Source organism: Oreochromis niloticus, linkage group LG18, assembly GCF_001858045.2.
Source record: "Oreochromis niloticus isolate F11D_XX linkage group LG18, O_niloticus_UMD_NMBU, whole genome shotgun sequence".
Lineage (NCBI taxonomy): Eukaryota > Metazoa > Chordata > Actinopteri > Cichliformes > Cichlidae > Oreochromis > Oreochromis niloticus.
Window position 1 is genome coordinate 18,261,067 of NC_031982.2, and position 12,802 is coordinate 18,273,868.

Here is a 12,802-nt window from a genome sequence, read left to right on the forward strand (position 1 = left end):
AGGGAGAGCTGGTTTTATCCCAAGATGCTAAAGATTATAAAATTTCCCCTGATTTATCGTCAGTGTGTGAAGACGTTTCAATAAACTAGAAGAGCACTGTCCGTTTGGCTTCAGTGTTTAGTGTAGATATTAGAAAATAAAACTGGTCATTTTATCTGAAAAATATTTAATATCTCAGAGCCTGGGCTTCTTTTCACTTTAAGATGAGATAGATTTTTTTAATAAAGATATTCAACATCATAAAAATGTCTAGAAACCTATGCCAGATTAGTCCCAGTTAGGATGTTAGACATTAGGCCCAGGGACCAGAGTTAGCCCAGCAAAGACTCCAATCAGGGCGAGCTTAAGAAAACATGAAGGTGTGCTTAGATTTTTTTTACCTGTCTTCCCATCGGTTTTACAGCTTTTCCTGTTGATCCAGCCACACGACACCAAAGTGCACAAGCATTTTCTGTGAATTTATGAAAACCACGTTCTAAATTTATAATTACAGAACTTTATTTAAATGGTCCGGCCCACTTCACATCAAAGTGGGCTATATGTGGCCCACATGTAAAATGATCTAACTGAACTGGAAAATTTATGTTTAGAAATCCTCCATCAGCATTAAAGTAATTTTATGCCAATAAAGACTTATAGTATTGCTGCACTATACTTGCATGATGCCAGAGGTTAGCATTACCAATTTAGGCACATCTGCCTTTGACTAGTTTGACCAATGTAAAGGCAATATTGTCTCTGTGATCAAATAACTGAACCTGTAGACATGTCTGTGATTTAAGTGTTTTTAAACCAGATGTGAGGATTTTCATATTTGTATCATTAGCTCCTCCCCCAACCTGAGGTGAAAGTTACAAATTTTCACAGTCTTAGCTCTTTAAATAAGCTTTAATATATAAAAGAAATCCTTGATAAAACAATCAGTACTCTCAGATAACAAGAAGCTAAACGCAGTATCTTTGCATTTTTGGTGAAGACAGAGACCCGTGCATCACACCACCCCACATAACAGAAATGAAAAAGGTTCAATATGTAAAGACAAAAAAAAATAAATCTGGTAACACAAGCTAAAGAAAAGCAAAGCAAGCCTACTTCCAGTTGTAATCTATTACATCTGTAGCAGCAAAAAGCAGAAAGACCACTTACAGTAAATGTGACAAACCGAGAAAAATGTCAGGGCAGACAATTTTTAGCATCAAACATTTGCAAAAGGGCACGCTTCCCTTCTGTGACAGAAACTGATACATTTCAAACAATTCACATTTTCAGATTCAGCCCAGTGGGAAGGGGGAAAGATGTAGCTTTTTCACAACCAACATGGAGGGAGAATGTGGGACAGGACGGGACGGACGAGTCAGTCGCTGACGTCCATGTCCTCTTCGTGGCGATCATCGGCACCGTTAACTTTGGCCTGCTTCGCGGAACGTGCTGTGCCATTACCTTCTACCGACCGAGGAGACAAAGCGGAATCGTCCGAGTCCTTCCTGTCGCCTCGCTCCTTCTCGCTGTCGTAGCCTTGCTCTTCCTCATCGTAGTCTCTGGTGATCTGTGAAAGGAAGCCGATGCATGAGACACCTCGAAAAAAAGAGAACATTAGAAGAGTGATGCTCACAGGGTCGAAAACCACAACACACCAACCTTAACATCTTTCTCTGCGTCTGATTTCCGCTCACGTTCCCTTTCTTTGTCTTTACTCTTCTTTTTCTTGCTGCTGGAGCGCTCCCGTTCTTCACGGCTGCGGTCTTTATCGCTCCTACGGTCCCGGTCCCTTTCCTTCTCCCTCTTCTTCTCTTTTTTGTGTCTGAACAGGATGGAAAGTGACAAGTCCAGAATAAGATTAGTAATGGATATATGTTTACTTCTCCTTTAAAGAATCATTCATGATAAACTTAAAATACACATTCAGTGCAGCCAGGAGGGATTAAACACATCAGACAACCTTCGAGGAGATGGAGATGGGGAATTTTTCCTTTTGGGAGACTTCTTAGGAGAACGGGTGGCGCTGCGACTTTTCCTGCGTCTCCTGTAAACAGAACAAAATAATTTAAGTTTTGCACATACGCAGGATATTAGAAGCAGCTGAAATAAATACATTTTACTGAAAACCAAAAATCTAGCATTTCATTAATAACTGTCATATGTATTAAATCTTATTTCCTGTCAAAGCATTAGCAGCTTTATCATGATTAGAGAAGTACTATACTTAAAAAAGTACACTTAACTATTCTCTGTTCCTGTTGATTTTGTACTTGGCTAAATCTGACCATAGAACAGTCATTAAATTCTCTTTAATATTAAAAGGTCTTTACCAGATTAGAATTCAAGCACTGGTCAGCTGAAGACCTTGGCTGTACTCACCGGCTCACACTGCGTGACCTCCTCGCTGTGCTGTAGCTTTTGGGTGGTGTTTTGGATTTCCTTCTCCCTGCATCATCTTTCTTTCGCTCTCTGTAGGTAAAAAGAAAACATACATATAGATTTAGATCTCAAGTTTCCCATCTGCAGACCTCAGAGTACAGGTTCGAGGTCAGGTTTTCACACAGTTAACCCACCTGGATCTACTGCGAGATCTCCTCCCTCTGTCTCTAGAGTGGGTGTGTCTCTTGCGAGGGCTTTTGGAGCGTCTCCTGCTTCTCGATCTGGATCTGCGCCTCGACCTGCTTCTGGTTCGCCTGAAACCATTCATTCACAACATTTAACTTTGCTGTTCACGTGAAAACAAACAAACAAAACAAAGTTTCCCCATCTCAGCTCTGCGGATGACAAGTTTTAGTAAATCACCTGTGTCTCGAACGCGATCTGGACCTCCTCCTTCTGGATCTGGACCTGGATCTGGACCGAGAGCGCTTCTTCTTTGTCTCCTTATCTGCACATCAGGAAAACAAAAAACAGGTCAAGCTCCAATGCTCTGTTTTTAACAAGTATTTTCTCTTAACATTGAAAACAACAGCAAAAACAAACTTTTTGCAAACATGAAAACCTGCCACGGAAATCATCTGGGGAAGTGAGGGTGACATAATTCTAAGTGTTTGTAATGACTGCAGTGCAGACAATCCAGACACTGTTTTATACCGCAAAGCCAACATCCTAGCAACAAGATCTTCTGAACTTTAATGCACTCACGTCCGGGTTCAATAGCAGCAGAAATGAGCGACTGGGCCTCTCTGACTCTCTTCATTGCCTCTTCGATTTCTTTATTAGCTGCATCAGCCTTCAGCCCAGCATTCAGGTTTATTCCAGCTGCCAGGGGATTCAGTCTAAACAAATAAATATTAATTAGTTGACTCATTACTACAAAACACCAAACAACTGCTTCTTTCCTGTGCCTCAGTTGTTCTACAGTGGCTGGTAAAAATAACAAAAATAAAAACCTAACGCACAGCATTTAAAGAAGAATCTTTAAAGAGACTTACTTTGGATCCGTCATCAATTTCAACAGCTGATCAGCAGCCTGTGTGGAGACGGGAGGATAAACACTGTCAGTTCAAAACATTCAACATCAACTTCATTCACCGCCATTTCAGAAAACCTCTCACCTGGGGATTCATACCAGCTCCTGGGAATCCAAAAGCTGCCATTGCGTCCATGTTGGGTGCACCAAAGGGGTTCGCAAGCTGGAATAAACACATTTATGTCAGGCCAAGAATATCCAGATACCAACACCTAACAAGTGTTTATGTAATTGGTGCTATCTGATACACTGGGCCAAAAATCACTGCTTATGTGCAGGAGACTAATTTCTCTCATTAGAAAATGGCCAGTGAGGCATGTAAAGATGTGATGTAAGCAGACATGCTGTACATTAACCGATGCTGATATACGCTTTCGACTTGAAATGACTGAAACATGGCAGAGCCGAAGGAGTAACTGATGGATATGTGAGTGGATGAAGGAAAACCGTAGAGGATACTGCTTGGTCACAACTTGGCAAGAGACCTGTAACTCGGCAACATGACTGACTGCTTTAAACCATTTATGCTAAAAGGATGTGAATGAGCACAATACAATTTTGCATCACCACAATCCGACAAATTACCAAAAGAAAAGAAAAAAAAGAAATGCAACACAGGGAGAAAAAACAGATTTAAACAACTATACAAACTCCACCTGGTGAGGTGAAAAGCTACCAGATGGACTTGGAAATGATCCAACTTTAAAACAAAAATAAACAAAAGCCAGTTTATCTGAGTCCTATTTTTATGTTATCTTACACTCTGCTTCTGTAGGTCTTTAAATGCATAATTACTTTTTCAAAAAAAGGCTTAAAGTTACATTTTGTCATGTCAGAGCAAAAATTTTAAGACTTTTGGTTATGTCACCATGCAACATCCAACACAGTTAAACGGTGAGGTCTTACAGGTGGATTGGGGATGGGATTAGGCATCGGAAGAAGGCCTCCTCCTGGCAGAATTCCTGCAACAGCATTTGCTGGCGCCAGCAGTGACAAAGCTTTAGCCTCATCTGGAATAGATCCTACAGGAATAAAGAAAAAGGCATTAGGAGAGAAGAAAGGTTTCTCTCACACACACACACACACACACACTACAGAGAAGACATTTTGGAAAAAAAAAAAGAGAGAGAAAAGTGTTCATATTTCTTCACATGTTTACCTCATACATCAGAGAAGAGTTCCCTTAATTCAACATAATCATTGCAGTGACTTAACTATTGCTGGAATAAATCACACTACTCCAATGAACACTGCCAAGAATAGATCACCTGAATGTGTTTTTTAAGTCATGAACCAAACGTTAGCAAGCACAGCTGCTTCTCCAGTTCGGTGTGCCCTCAATTTTCATTTTTGACGTTTACTGAAACAAGCGATTCACGTTGGCGGCTTCGCTACTAAAAGCACACAGAGAAAAATTGAGATACACACACAACAGAGAGAATTTTAGGGATTCGGCAAGAACACTATGCAAACCATCAGCGTCTACTCACCACAAACACATTTCAGAGAATTAAGTAGTTTATATGCTAAATGGCAATAACAAAATTCAGGCTAGATGCTGCCTGCATCATTATCTCAGTATCCTTACCTGTCACTGCATCAATTAACCAAACCTGGACAGAGGATGGTGGGCTGTTTATTTTAAAATGCAAAATACCTCCAATTTTATCTTTCAAATACCTCATCATCATCATCTCACACTTAATCCATTCATAAAGAGACATCACCTAAATACAGACACACAACACTTAAACACAAGAGCACACTGGAGAGAGAAAATGCTGCAGGAGACAAAACGGTTGGATGGTATTTTCAGCAGGGCCTGGTATACAGGACTGGCTGAGCCAGGAAAAAGAACTGTAAAACACAACAACAAAAGAAAACCACTGTTAAAGAGGATACTGGACCAACACTACGTCATGTCGGTCGCCTATCTCAGAGGATTTATACCAGAGTTTTAGTTCCATGTATTTATTATATCACTGACTAGTTTTCCCCTTGTCAAGTCTGAAATTACATTATGAGGTTAAAATAGTGTTTTAAAGTTAGTCTATGCAGAGTAGGCTACTTTGGCATTAGTGTGTTTTTGTATTAACTAAAAAAAACAAAAAAAACAAAAAACAAAAAAAACCCCAGACCCCTGACATATACAATTATTGCACCAGAGCCAAATAACTGGTGTCACTTCCAAGTTGTTGTTGTTGTTTTTTTTAAGCCATTTAAAAAAAGGATGAGGCTGGAAATATTCTTGTTACTGTCCACAATTCTAGTGAATACCATCTCAGGCCTGATTTAGAGGGCTACAACACAACCTACACACAAGCAGTTGACGTCGTTACCAGCATTTATGCTAGTGCTGTAGCATTATGTGTAAATTACAGTGTGATCATGTCCCCGTGTTTTACATCCAGTCCCAGCTGATATAAAAAAGGAAAATTCTGGGATCTTTTTCCCCTCCTGGGTCCCTGTTCTTTGTTTAGGTCATTATTTTTCACATGCAAACATATTTTCCCTCCAAATTCTGAAATGCACAGGAGGAATCGGCGGTGCTGAACAGGCCAACTGCCGTACTTGCGGCTGTATTTCATTATGTTATCATAAGATCATGTTATAGCACAGATTTCCCACACAGATTTCCAGCTGATCAGGTGTAAAACTTTCAGAAATATATTGTCTGACTTCTATAGAAGCCAAAGTGGTTTCTTTAAAAACATACAGTAAACGTAAAGTACTGTGGTGTTATTCAAACAACTGCCCATCTGCTGGGGACTACTTTCAGCTGTTGTTTAAAATCTGTTTGCGTATGCTAGTGAGCTTTTAAAAGAGCACGATGGTGCCTGTGGCACCGACTCTAAATAAACTGCATCAGCTGCAATTACTCTAATGAACAAACAAGCATTTACTAGTCTGTGGACTTGAATGGCCTCTGTGTTTTCATGGGATTTGTTGACATTAAGAAGTGATGAATACAGCCAGCCTTATCTGTGAAGGAGCCGTTTCTTAACCATAAAACACATGACCAAGCAGCCCTCAAAAGTTAAATAGTGCAGAATTTGCACTGTTTCAGGTTATGCCCTAGAAATCTGAACTTTATTCTCAAAACCACCTGGGAAAGACAATTTAGACAGAAGGAAAGAAAACGATAAGGCAGAGAAAGAAAAAAAAAGGAGACAAAATGAGAAGAGAGAGAGAGTGGTGGGGCTTGTATGCTCGCTGGCCTTTGCAAATGTCTATAATTCCCTGTTGGCAGGCAGAGGACCACTTTCAGCCATCAACGAGGGGGCTGCTTTTGCCTTCTTCACTACAAAAATTACACACACACATACACACACACACACATACACACACAAATAACAGAGAGAAGTTTAACAGGGGGTAGTCCAATATATGGTGAGAATAAAAATGCATTTGGTTAAGCGTTTCAAGTACATCACTTCTGAACTTTGACGTGCCTGTGGTGCTCACAGATGTCCGTGTCCTGGTGTGTAAAGCAGAGTTTGGTACGCTGAACTTTCTGAGCGCAGAGCACATTACTGTTTTAGGCAGAGACAAACACCTCGCTATATCCCGAACGACTTAACTCCAGGTAACAAAGATCTGTTTAAGGGTTGTTGTGCTAAAACAGATGTGCAATGCGCTAAAACAGTTCACCACAAATCTGACAGCAGAAGTCTGCTTTAAACACACGAGCCATGGGAGGAGAATGGCAATACCACTTTCATTCAAAATTATCTTACAAAGCTCATATAAGCATGCCAGGGTGAATTCACAGGAGACAGGAAAAAAAAAAACAACCTTTTTACAGTCTTGCACCGTCACAATTCATTCAACAATGAGCTTTCATACAAACCTTCAGCAAACGGGACCACTATCAGCGCTCTGTCCACAAACACCGTGTTAGTCAGATGCTGAGACACACCAACAGACTCTGGCTCCTGGAACTTCACAAAGCACACCCGGGATGTCACCGGCATCGGCGAATCACTATAGAAGTAGTAAAGAAGAATGACGTGAATTTGGGCAAAACTGCAATAAAAAACATTTTTTAAAAATCTAAACATTGCTTTCTTCAGCCTTTTTTGACATCCTGATGTAACACTGAAGATGCAAGGAGCAGCAATAGCAAAGGTAGAGGAGTTTAAATGCCTGGTATAAACCGTCCTTCATAAGTGAGGTGGAGAAAAGATTGGAGGAGGGTGGAGTGGATCGAGACAAATGTCAGGGTGATTTGTGACAGAAGGATGGTGACGAGAGTGAAAGAAAGCGCATATAAAACTATAGTGAGACCTGCTATGATGTACGGTTTAGATACAGTGGCACTGACAAATAGACAGGAGGCTGACCCTAAGACATTAAGACTTGGAGTGAGCAGGATGGACAAAATCAGAAATGAGTACATCAGAGGGACTGCACATGGAAAAAAAGGATTAGATCTAATTAGATTAGAGGAGGGATAGTGGATATATAAGACAAAGGCTGTTGAATATGGAGTTAACAGGCAGGAAGAAAATTGGGAAACCAGAGAGGGGGTTCATGGATGTAGTGAAGGAGGACATGCAGAGGATTGGTGTGACAGAGGAGGATGCTAGGGATAGGGTGAGATGGAGGGAAACGGTCAGCTGTGGATCCCTAAGGGGAGCAGCTCGAAAAAGAAGTTCTGACAACCTGATGTGGTCCAGTGGCACCCACATGCTGTGTTAGTCACTTAAGTGTGGATTTGACACACAACAAATATATCCAGACAGAGTTTAAAGCAGATTTATAACATACACTTTAAACAGAAATACAATTACCCAGGCGCTGAATGTATACTTTAGATGAAAATTTACTGTGGACTGTTGGAGAGACTCACAACTATAATAAAAACGACTGGGGAAAGGAGGACTAGAGTTACCCTAACAAAACATCGGAGAGACCGTTAAAGTTAATACATCTAATTTTTTCCCTTCCTCACAAGCTTAACTTGGGCGTGTTTATATTAATTATTAATGACTTTTGCATTTCCTCTATTTGAGAAAAATACTTTACATACTTTGAAAAACAAGACACTATACGGTAACATTAAGACCCAAATAAACACTGAGGGGACATATTAAGCCTAAATACACGTTTTTATCCGTGTTTAGGAAATAAGCAGACTATCAAAGAAATAAATAGGATTAACGCGTGGTTCGTGAGGCCAGACAAAGACATTATAAAAGACTGCGGGTCAGGTCACTGGTTAGCATGGACCTACGCGTGCATGCTAACCAGTCTACGGAGTCCACTAGAAAACACGACCAAACAGCCTGTGACTACATTATCAAAGTCGCTAATAACCCCACAGACAGTTATTTAACTTACTCTGGCGGAAATAACTTCAGCTCTTCGATGGTTCCCAGAAAACCGAACAGTGTCCTCATCTGCTCCGACGTTGTGCTCGGCGACACGTTCGTCACCTGCACCACCTTCGTTGTGTAGCTCATTTTCCCGATTAAAACCTTTGTAACACAACCGTAAACTGCTAGTCTTAAACCACACTACCGTCTATCCGCTGGTTATACAACCAATTTGTTTTTTTTAGTAAATTTTTTCTGGGTATGTGCTAACTAGCGACTACAGCAAACTGTAGCGTTGCGCCGCCATCTTGGGTAATTTTCGATTGAAGTGCGCATGCGTGTAGCGAAACTGGCGGTTTTAAAGTAAATTATTAAAACAGCACAAAATCAAGTCTCGGGGCTAGTTTACCTTCATGTAATAAATAGGTCGTCCTTTAAATAAGCGTACTACAAGGTTTGTACTATGTAGAAAAACTTTTGACCTGCAATTAATTACCAGCAGAGGGCGCCCTTTATTTTCATTTTTACATAACAGACGTGGCCAAAGAGCCTCATTCAGTATTGATGAGAAGTTTTGGGGAAACTACTTAAGCATAGCTCTTCAACCAACCATAGATGCCCAACCATGAATTAATCCAGTCTCGTCAACTAAAGCTATTTTGAAAAAGCTATCCCTTTATGACATTTCTCCCTTCATTGTATGTTGAAGATTGACCAAATCTCCCGAAAAACAACCCTAGACCCTAATGCCCCCTCCACCTAATTTTACTTTTTGCACAGTGCATTTAGACAAGTACTGTTCTCCTAGGAGCTTCCAAACCCATACTTGCCCATCAGATTGCTAGATGGAGAAGCGTTATTCGTCACTACAGTGAACATGTCTCCACTGATCTAGAATCCAGTGGCAGTGTGCTTGCTTTACACCACTGCATCCAACACTTTGCATTGCAATGTAAACCAATGCAAGGCGTGCAGCTGCTCAGCCACCCATTCCACGAGGCTCTCTAATGCAATACCATTATTATCTTTGCAGATGATTCTCTGCCAGGCTGCTATGTTGAATAGAGGCAATGATAACATGCTGTATGACAGATTTCCTGTGTCTGTCCTTAAGGCAGCAGAGCTGAATCAGTCTGTTACAGAAGCTGCTCCACTACCTGTCCAGTAAGTGGTACAGAGGGTGGTCAGGATTACAATGATGGATTACAGGTTTTTCAGTGACCTCCTCTCCACCACAGTTTCAAAAGGGTCCAGTTTGCAAGCAATCACAGAGCCAGTCTTCCTCTTCAGGTTATCCAGTCTGCTGGTGTCTCCAGCTCAGATGCTGCTCCCCCCTGCAGAACACAGCAAAGTACAATGTGCTCACTACAGCTGAGTGATAGAAAACCTCGAGCACACATTGAAGGATTTCAGTTTCACAGGAAAAAGAGGCTGCTCATCCCCTTTTTTTCACAGCCTCTGTGTCAGTCTTCAAATTCAGCCTCTCGTCATCAGGTACTCCTCCACCACATCAACATCTTGTTCCATGACAAACACGGGTCACGTCTCTTTGTTCTGAAGTCAAACACCATCGCTCTGTTCTTATTTGCATTTAGAAGCAGATGATTCCTCCCAGAACTCTCCTCAAAATCATCCACTTGTGCTCTGTACTCCTCTTCCTGCTCATCACTAATAGATCCATCCACTCCACAATCAGTCAGAGTATTTCTGTAGGTGGCATGAACTGGAGGCAGCACTGCCCCCTGTGGAGCTCCTGTACTGCCCATCAATAAAACAGGCAGTCTCACATACTGCAGCCTACCTGTCAGGTAGTCAGTAATCCATGAGATTGTGGACGTGTTTCATCTCTGTCAGTCTCAGCTCCTGGCTTTTGTTACATGAACCTCACCTTGCAGTCATTACTATCTAGATGGAAGAAAATATACAAGTGGGAGTGGTGTAAGGACTTGTTTTACCCATGAGTTTAATCTAAAGCAGATATTTTAGACTATGTTAACTGACTTTCAGTAGACTGCATGGTTTAAATGGCCTCACCAAGTGGAAGAAGTTGGTGAAGTTGTCTGGAGATGGATCTGATTGGTGCTAATGACCTGCAGACTTGACATCTGAACAAACTCCACCAGGGGGATGTAGCTGAGAGCCAGAGGGGGAAAAAGTCTAAGTGAATTTTGCAATAACACAGTTTGTTCCAAAGCTTACAACTTCCTCAAAAATGAAAAACTCCAGATCTAAGTAATACTTGTAGTCTCGTAACTTATTCTAAAATCTCACTGATCTTGTTTTGATTTTGAAATATTATCTTACTCTTTCTTTCTTACAAAATCAGTAAATTTGAAAATACAAAAAAGAAAAAAAATGAAGCCAAATTACTGTCGCAGATCCTGCCTGAGGCCATATTGTGTTTCTAACAGTTTTTTAGCTGTGAGATCTCGTTTAAAAACTTCTGGTGTTAACAGCTGAATGAGCACACTTTGGATTTGGTAAGTTAAATTACTGCAGACACTGCAGCTGTATCAGCATCAACACATTTGCAGTAACAAATCATAGTTATCAGCTGCATCGACTCTTTCCAAAGCTCATCCAGTATATCTTTTTTATATTTTCACAATGAAATGCAATCACATCATAAAAAAGGCTCTGCATCGTTTTTAAAACTCTTTGTAAAACCAACCAGCTCCTCAGCATCGATCCACTCTGTTGCCTGGATAAAGTAAGGTACAGCAACATCACACGCTAAGAGATCTCTTTTCAAGCCCAGAGTCTCATTAGGCTGAAGTTATAATGAACAGTCTACCACCTGTTTTTCAGTTCAAAGACGAGTACTGTCTCATTTGTATTGGCGATATCATCAGAGACCTTTTGCTGCTTGTTACTGCAGAGATTAAGCCACTTTACTGTGACCGCATGCTCTAAGGCATCGATCCTCAAAAAATCTCTAATCTCAGTGTCTCACTCTGCAGACCGACGGTGGTTAAAAGGTGTTCTTTAAGAAGAACCGTTGTTTGTAGTATCTTTTCACTTAAATATGGGCAGCGTTTGCATTTACTTGACTTGTTTATGGTCTAATCAGCTGTTTGTTTCTTATATTCACTGTTTTGGGTGCTGATTATATTTGATGTGTGACTTATGCCGACCCCTTAAAGCTGCGATTATCACCATAGAACTCAGAGATGCTTTGTTTCTTTCCCGAGAGATTATCACAACAATGTTTTGCGTTTCCCATTCATTCAGTTCATGTGTTAGCTGAGGCCGCTACGTCACACAGCGGTGACACAACTCGCTCCTGGCGAACCTCGCTCTCTCCTAATTGTGTTTTTTTTCCCAGGAGGAACAATGCAGCGTTTGTCTTCAGGCTAATCCTTTTCACCTGGATTATCGTGGCGCTGAGACAAGCAAGTTAAGGCATTTTGTGCTCAGAGCAAAGAACAACTGGCCACATTTCATCCGAGTAGCATTTTGTATAACAGTCATTGTATGATCACACCTAATGACAGCAGTGGGGTTTAGCTGAAAAACATTGCTTATTTTTATCAAACACTAATCTCCAACAAGAAAAAAAAAAATAGTGTTAAAGTTCAGATAGCAGTGAGTTTATCTCATTTATTTCATTTCTGGGTCAAAATTACCTGTTTGTTTTCCCCACATACAGTCAGAGTGAAAAAGAGTTTTCTTATAACTCGTTACTACAGTCCTGAGATGAGACTACATAACTACACCACATAGTTCAGTAGCTTGTAGAATCACCTTTAGCAGCAATAAGTTGAAGTAATTGTTCTCTGTGTGACGTTATCAGTTTTTCACACCGTTGTGGAGGAATTTTGGTCCACTCTTCTTTACAACGTTGCTTCAGTTCATTGAGGTTTGTGGGCAGCTCTCTAAAGGTCCTGCCACAAAATTTCACGCAGGTCAAGGTCTGGACTTTGACTGGACCACTGCAACATCTTTTTTCAGCCATTCTGTTGTAGATTTGCTGCTGGGCTTCAGATTATTATACTGTTGCATGACCCAGTTTCGGCCAAGCTTTAGCTTTTGA

General features: G+C 40.8%; 1 protein-coding gene across 3 annotated transcripts; it reads right to left on the bottom strand.

Annotated features, from left to right (window-relative positions):
• Positions 1-869: 869 nt before the first annotated feature.
• On the bottom strand, positions 870-9,101 carry LOC100699175 (serine/arginine-rich splicing factor 11). 3 transcript variants are annotated; one of them, XM_013269538.3, is made up of 12 exons: positions 8,795-9,101; positions 7,302-7,435; positions 4,358-4,473; positions 3,537-3,614; positions 3,414-3,451; positions 3,124-3,257; positions 2,782-2,866; positions 2,553-2,672; positions 2,359-2,448; positions 1,940-2,023; positions 1,639-1,801; positions 870-1,546 (listed from the first exon to the last, which is right to left on the bottom strand). In XM_013269538.3, the coding sequence occupies exons 1-12, from the start codon at positions 8,914-8,916 to the stop codon at positions 1,355-1,357; spliced, it is 1,356 nt and encodes a 451-aa protein (XP_013124992.1). In that variant the 5' UTR covers positions 8,917-9,101; the 3' UTR covers positions 870-1,354. The 3 variants fall into 3 exon arrangements, with proteins under 3 accessions (XP_013124992.1, XP_025756369.1, XP_025756370.1); XM_025900584.1 differs by having other exon boundaries at positions 4,720-7,435; positions 8,795-9,100; XM_025900585.1 differs by lacking the exon at positions 8,795-9,101 and adding an exon at positions 4,720-4,845 and having other exon boundaries at positions 7,302-7,437.
• Positions 9,102-12,802: the final 3,701 nt, after the last annotated feature.

Bases quoted from the DNA above. Each gene is read 5' to 3' on its own strand.
- LOC100699175 (XM_013269538.3), bottom strand. From the start codon at position 8,916: ATGAGCTACACAACGAAGGTGGTGCAGGTGACGAACGTGTCGCCGAGC. The intron at 4,474-7,301 runs GTTTGTATGAAA...TTATTCCTGTAG, and splicing joins AGTGGTCCCGTTTGCTGAAG to GATCTATTCCAGATGAGGCT. The intron at 3,258-3,413 runs GTAAGTCTCTTT...TTATTTGTTTAG, and splicing joins AAATTGATGACGGATCCAAA to ACTGAATCCCCTGGCAGCTG.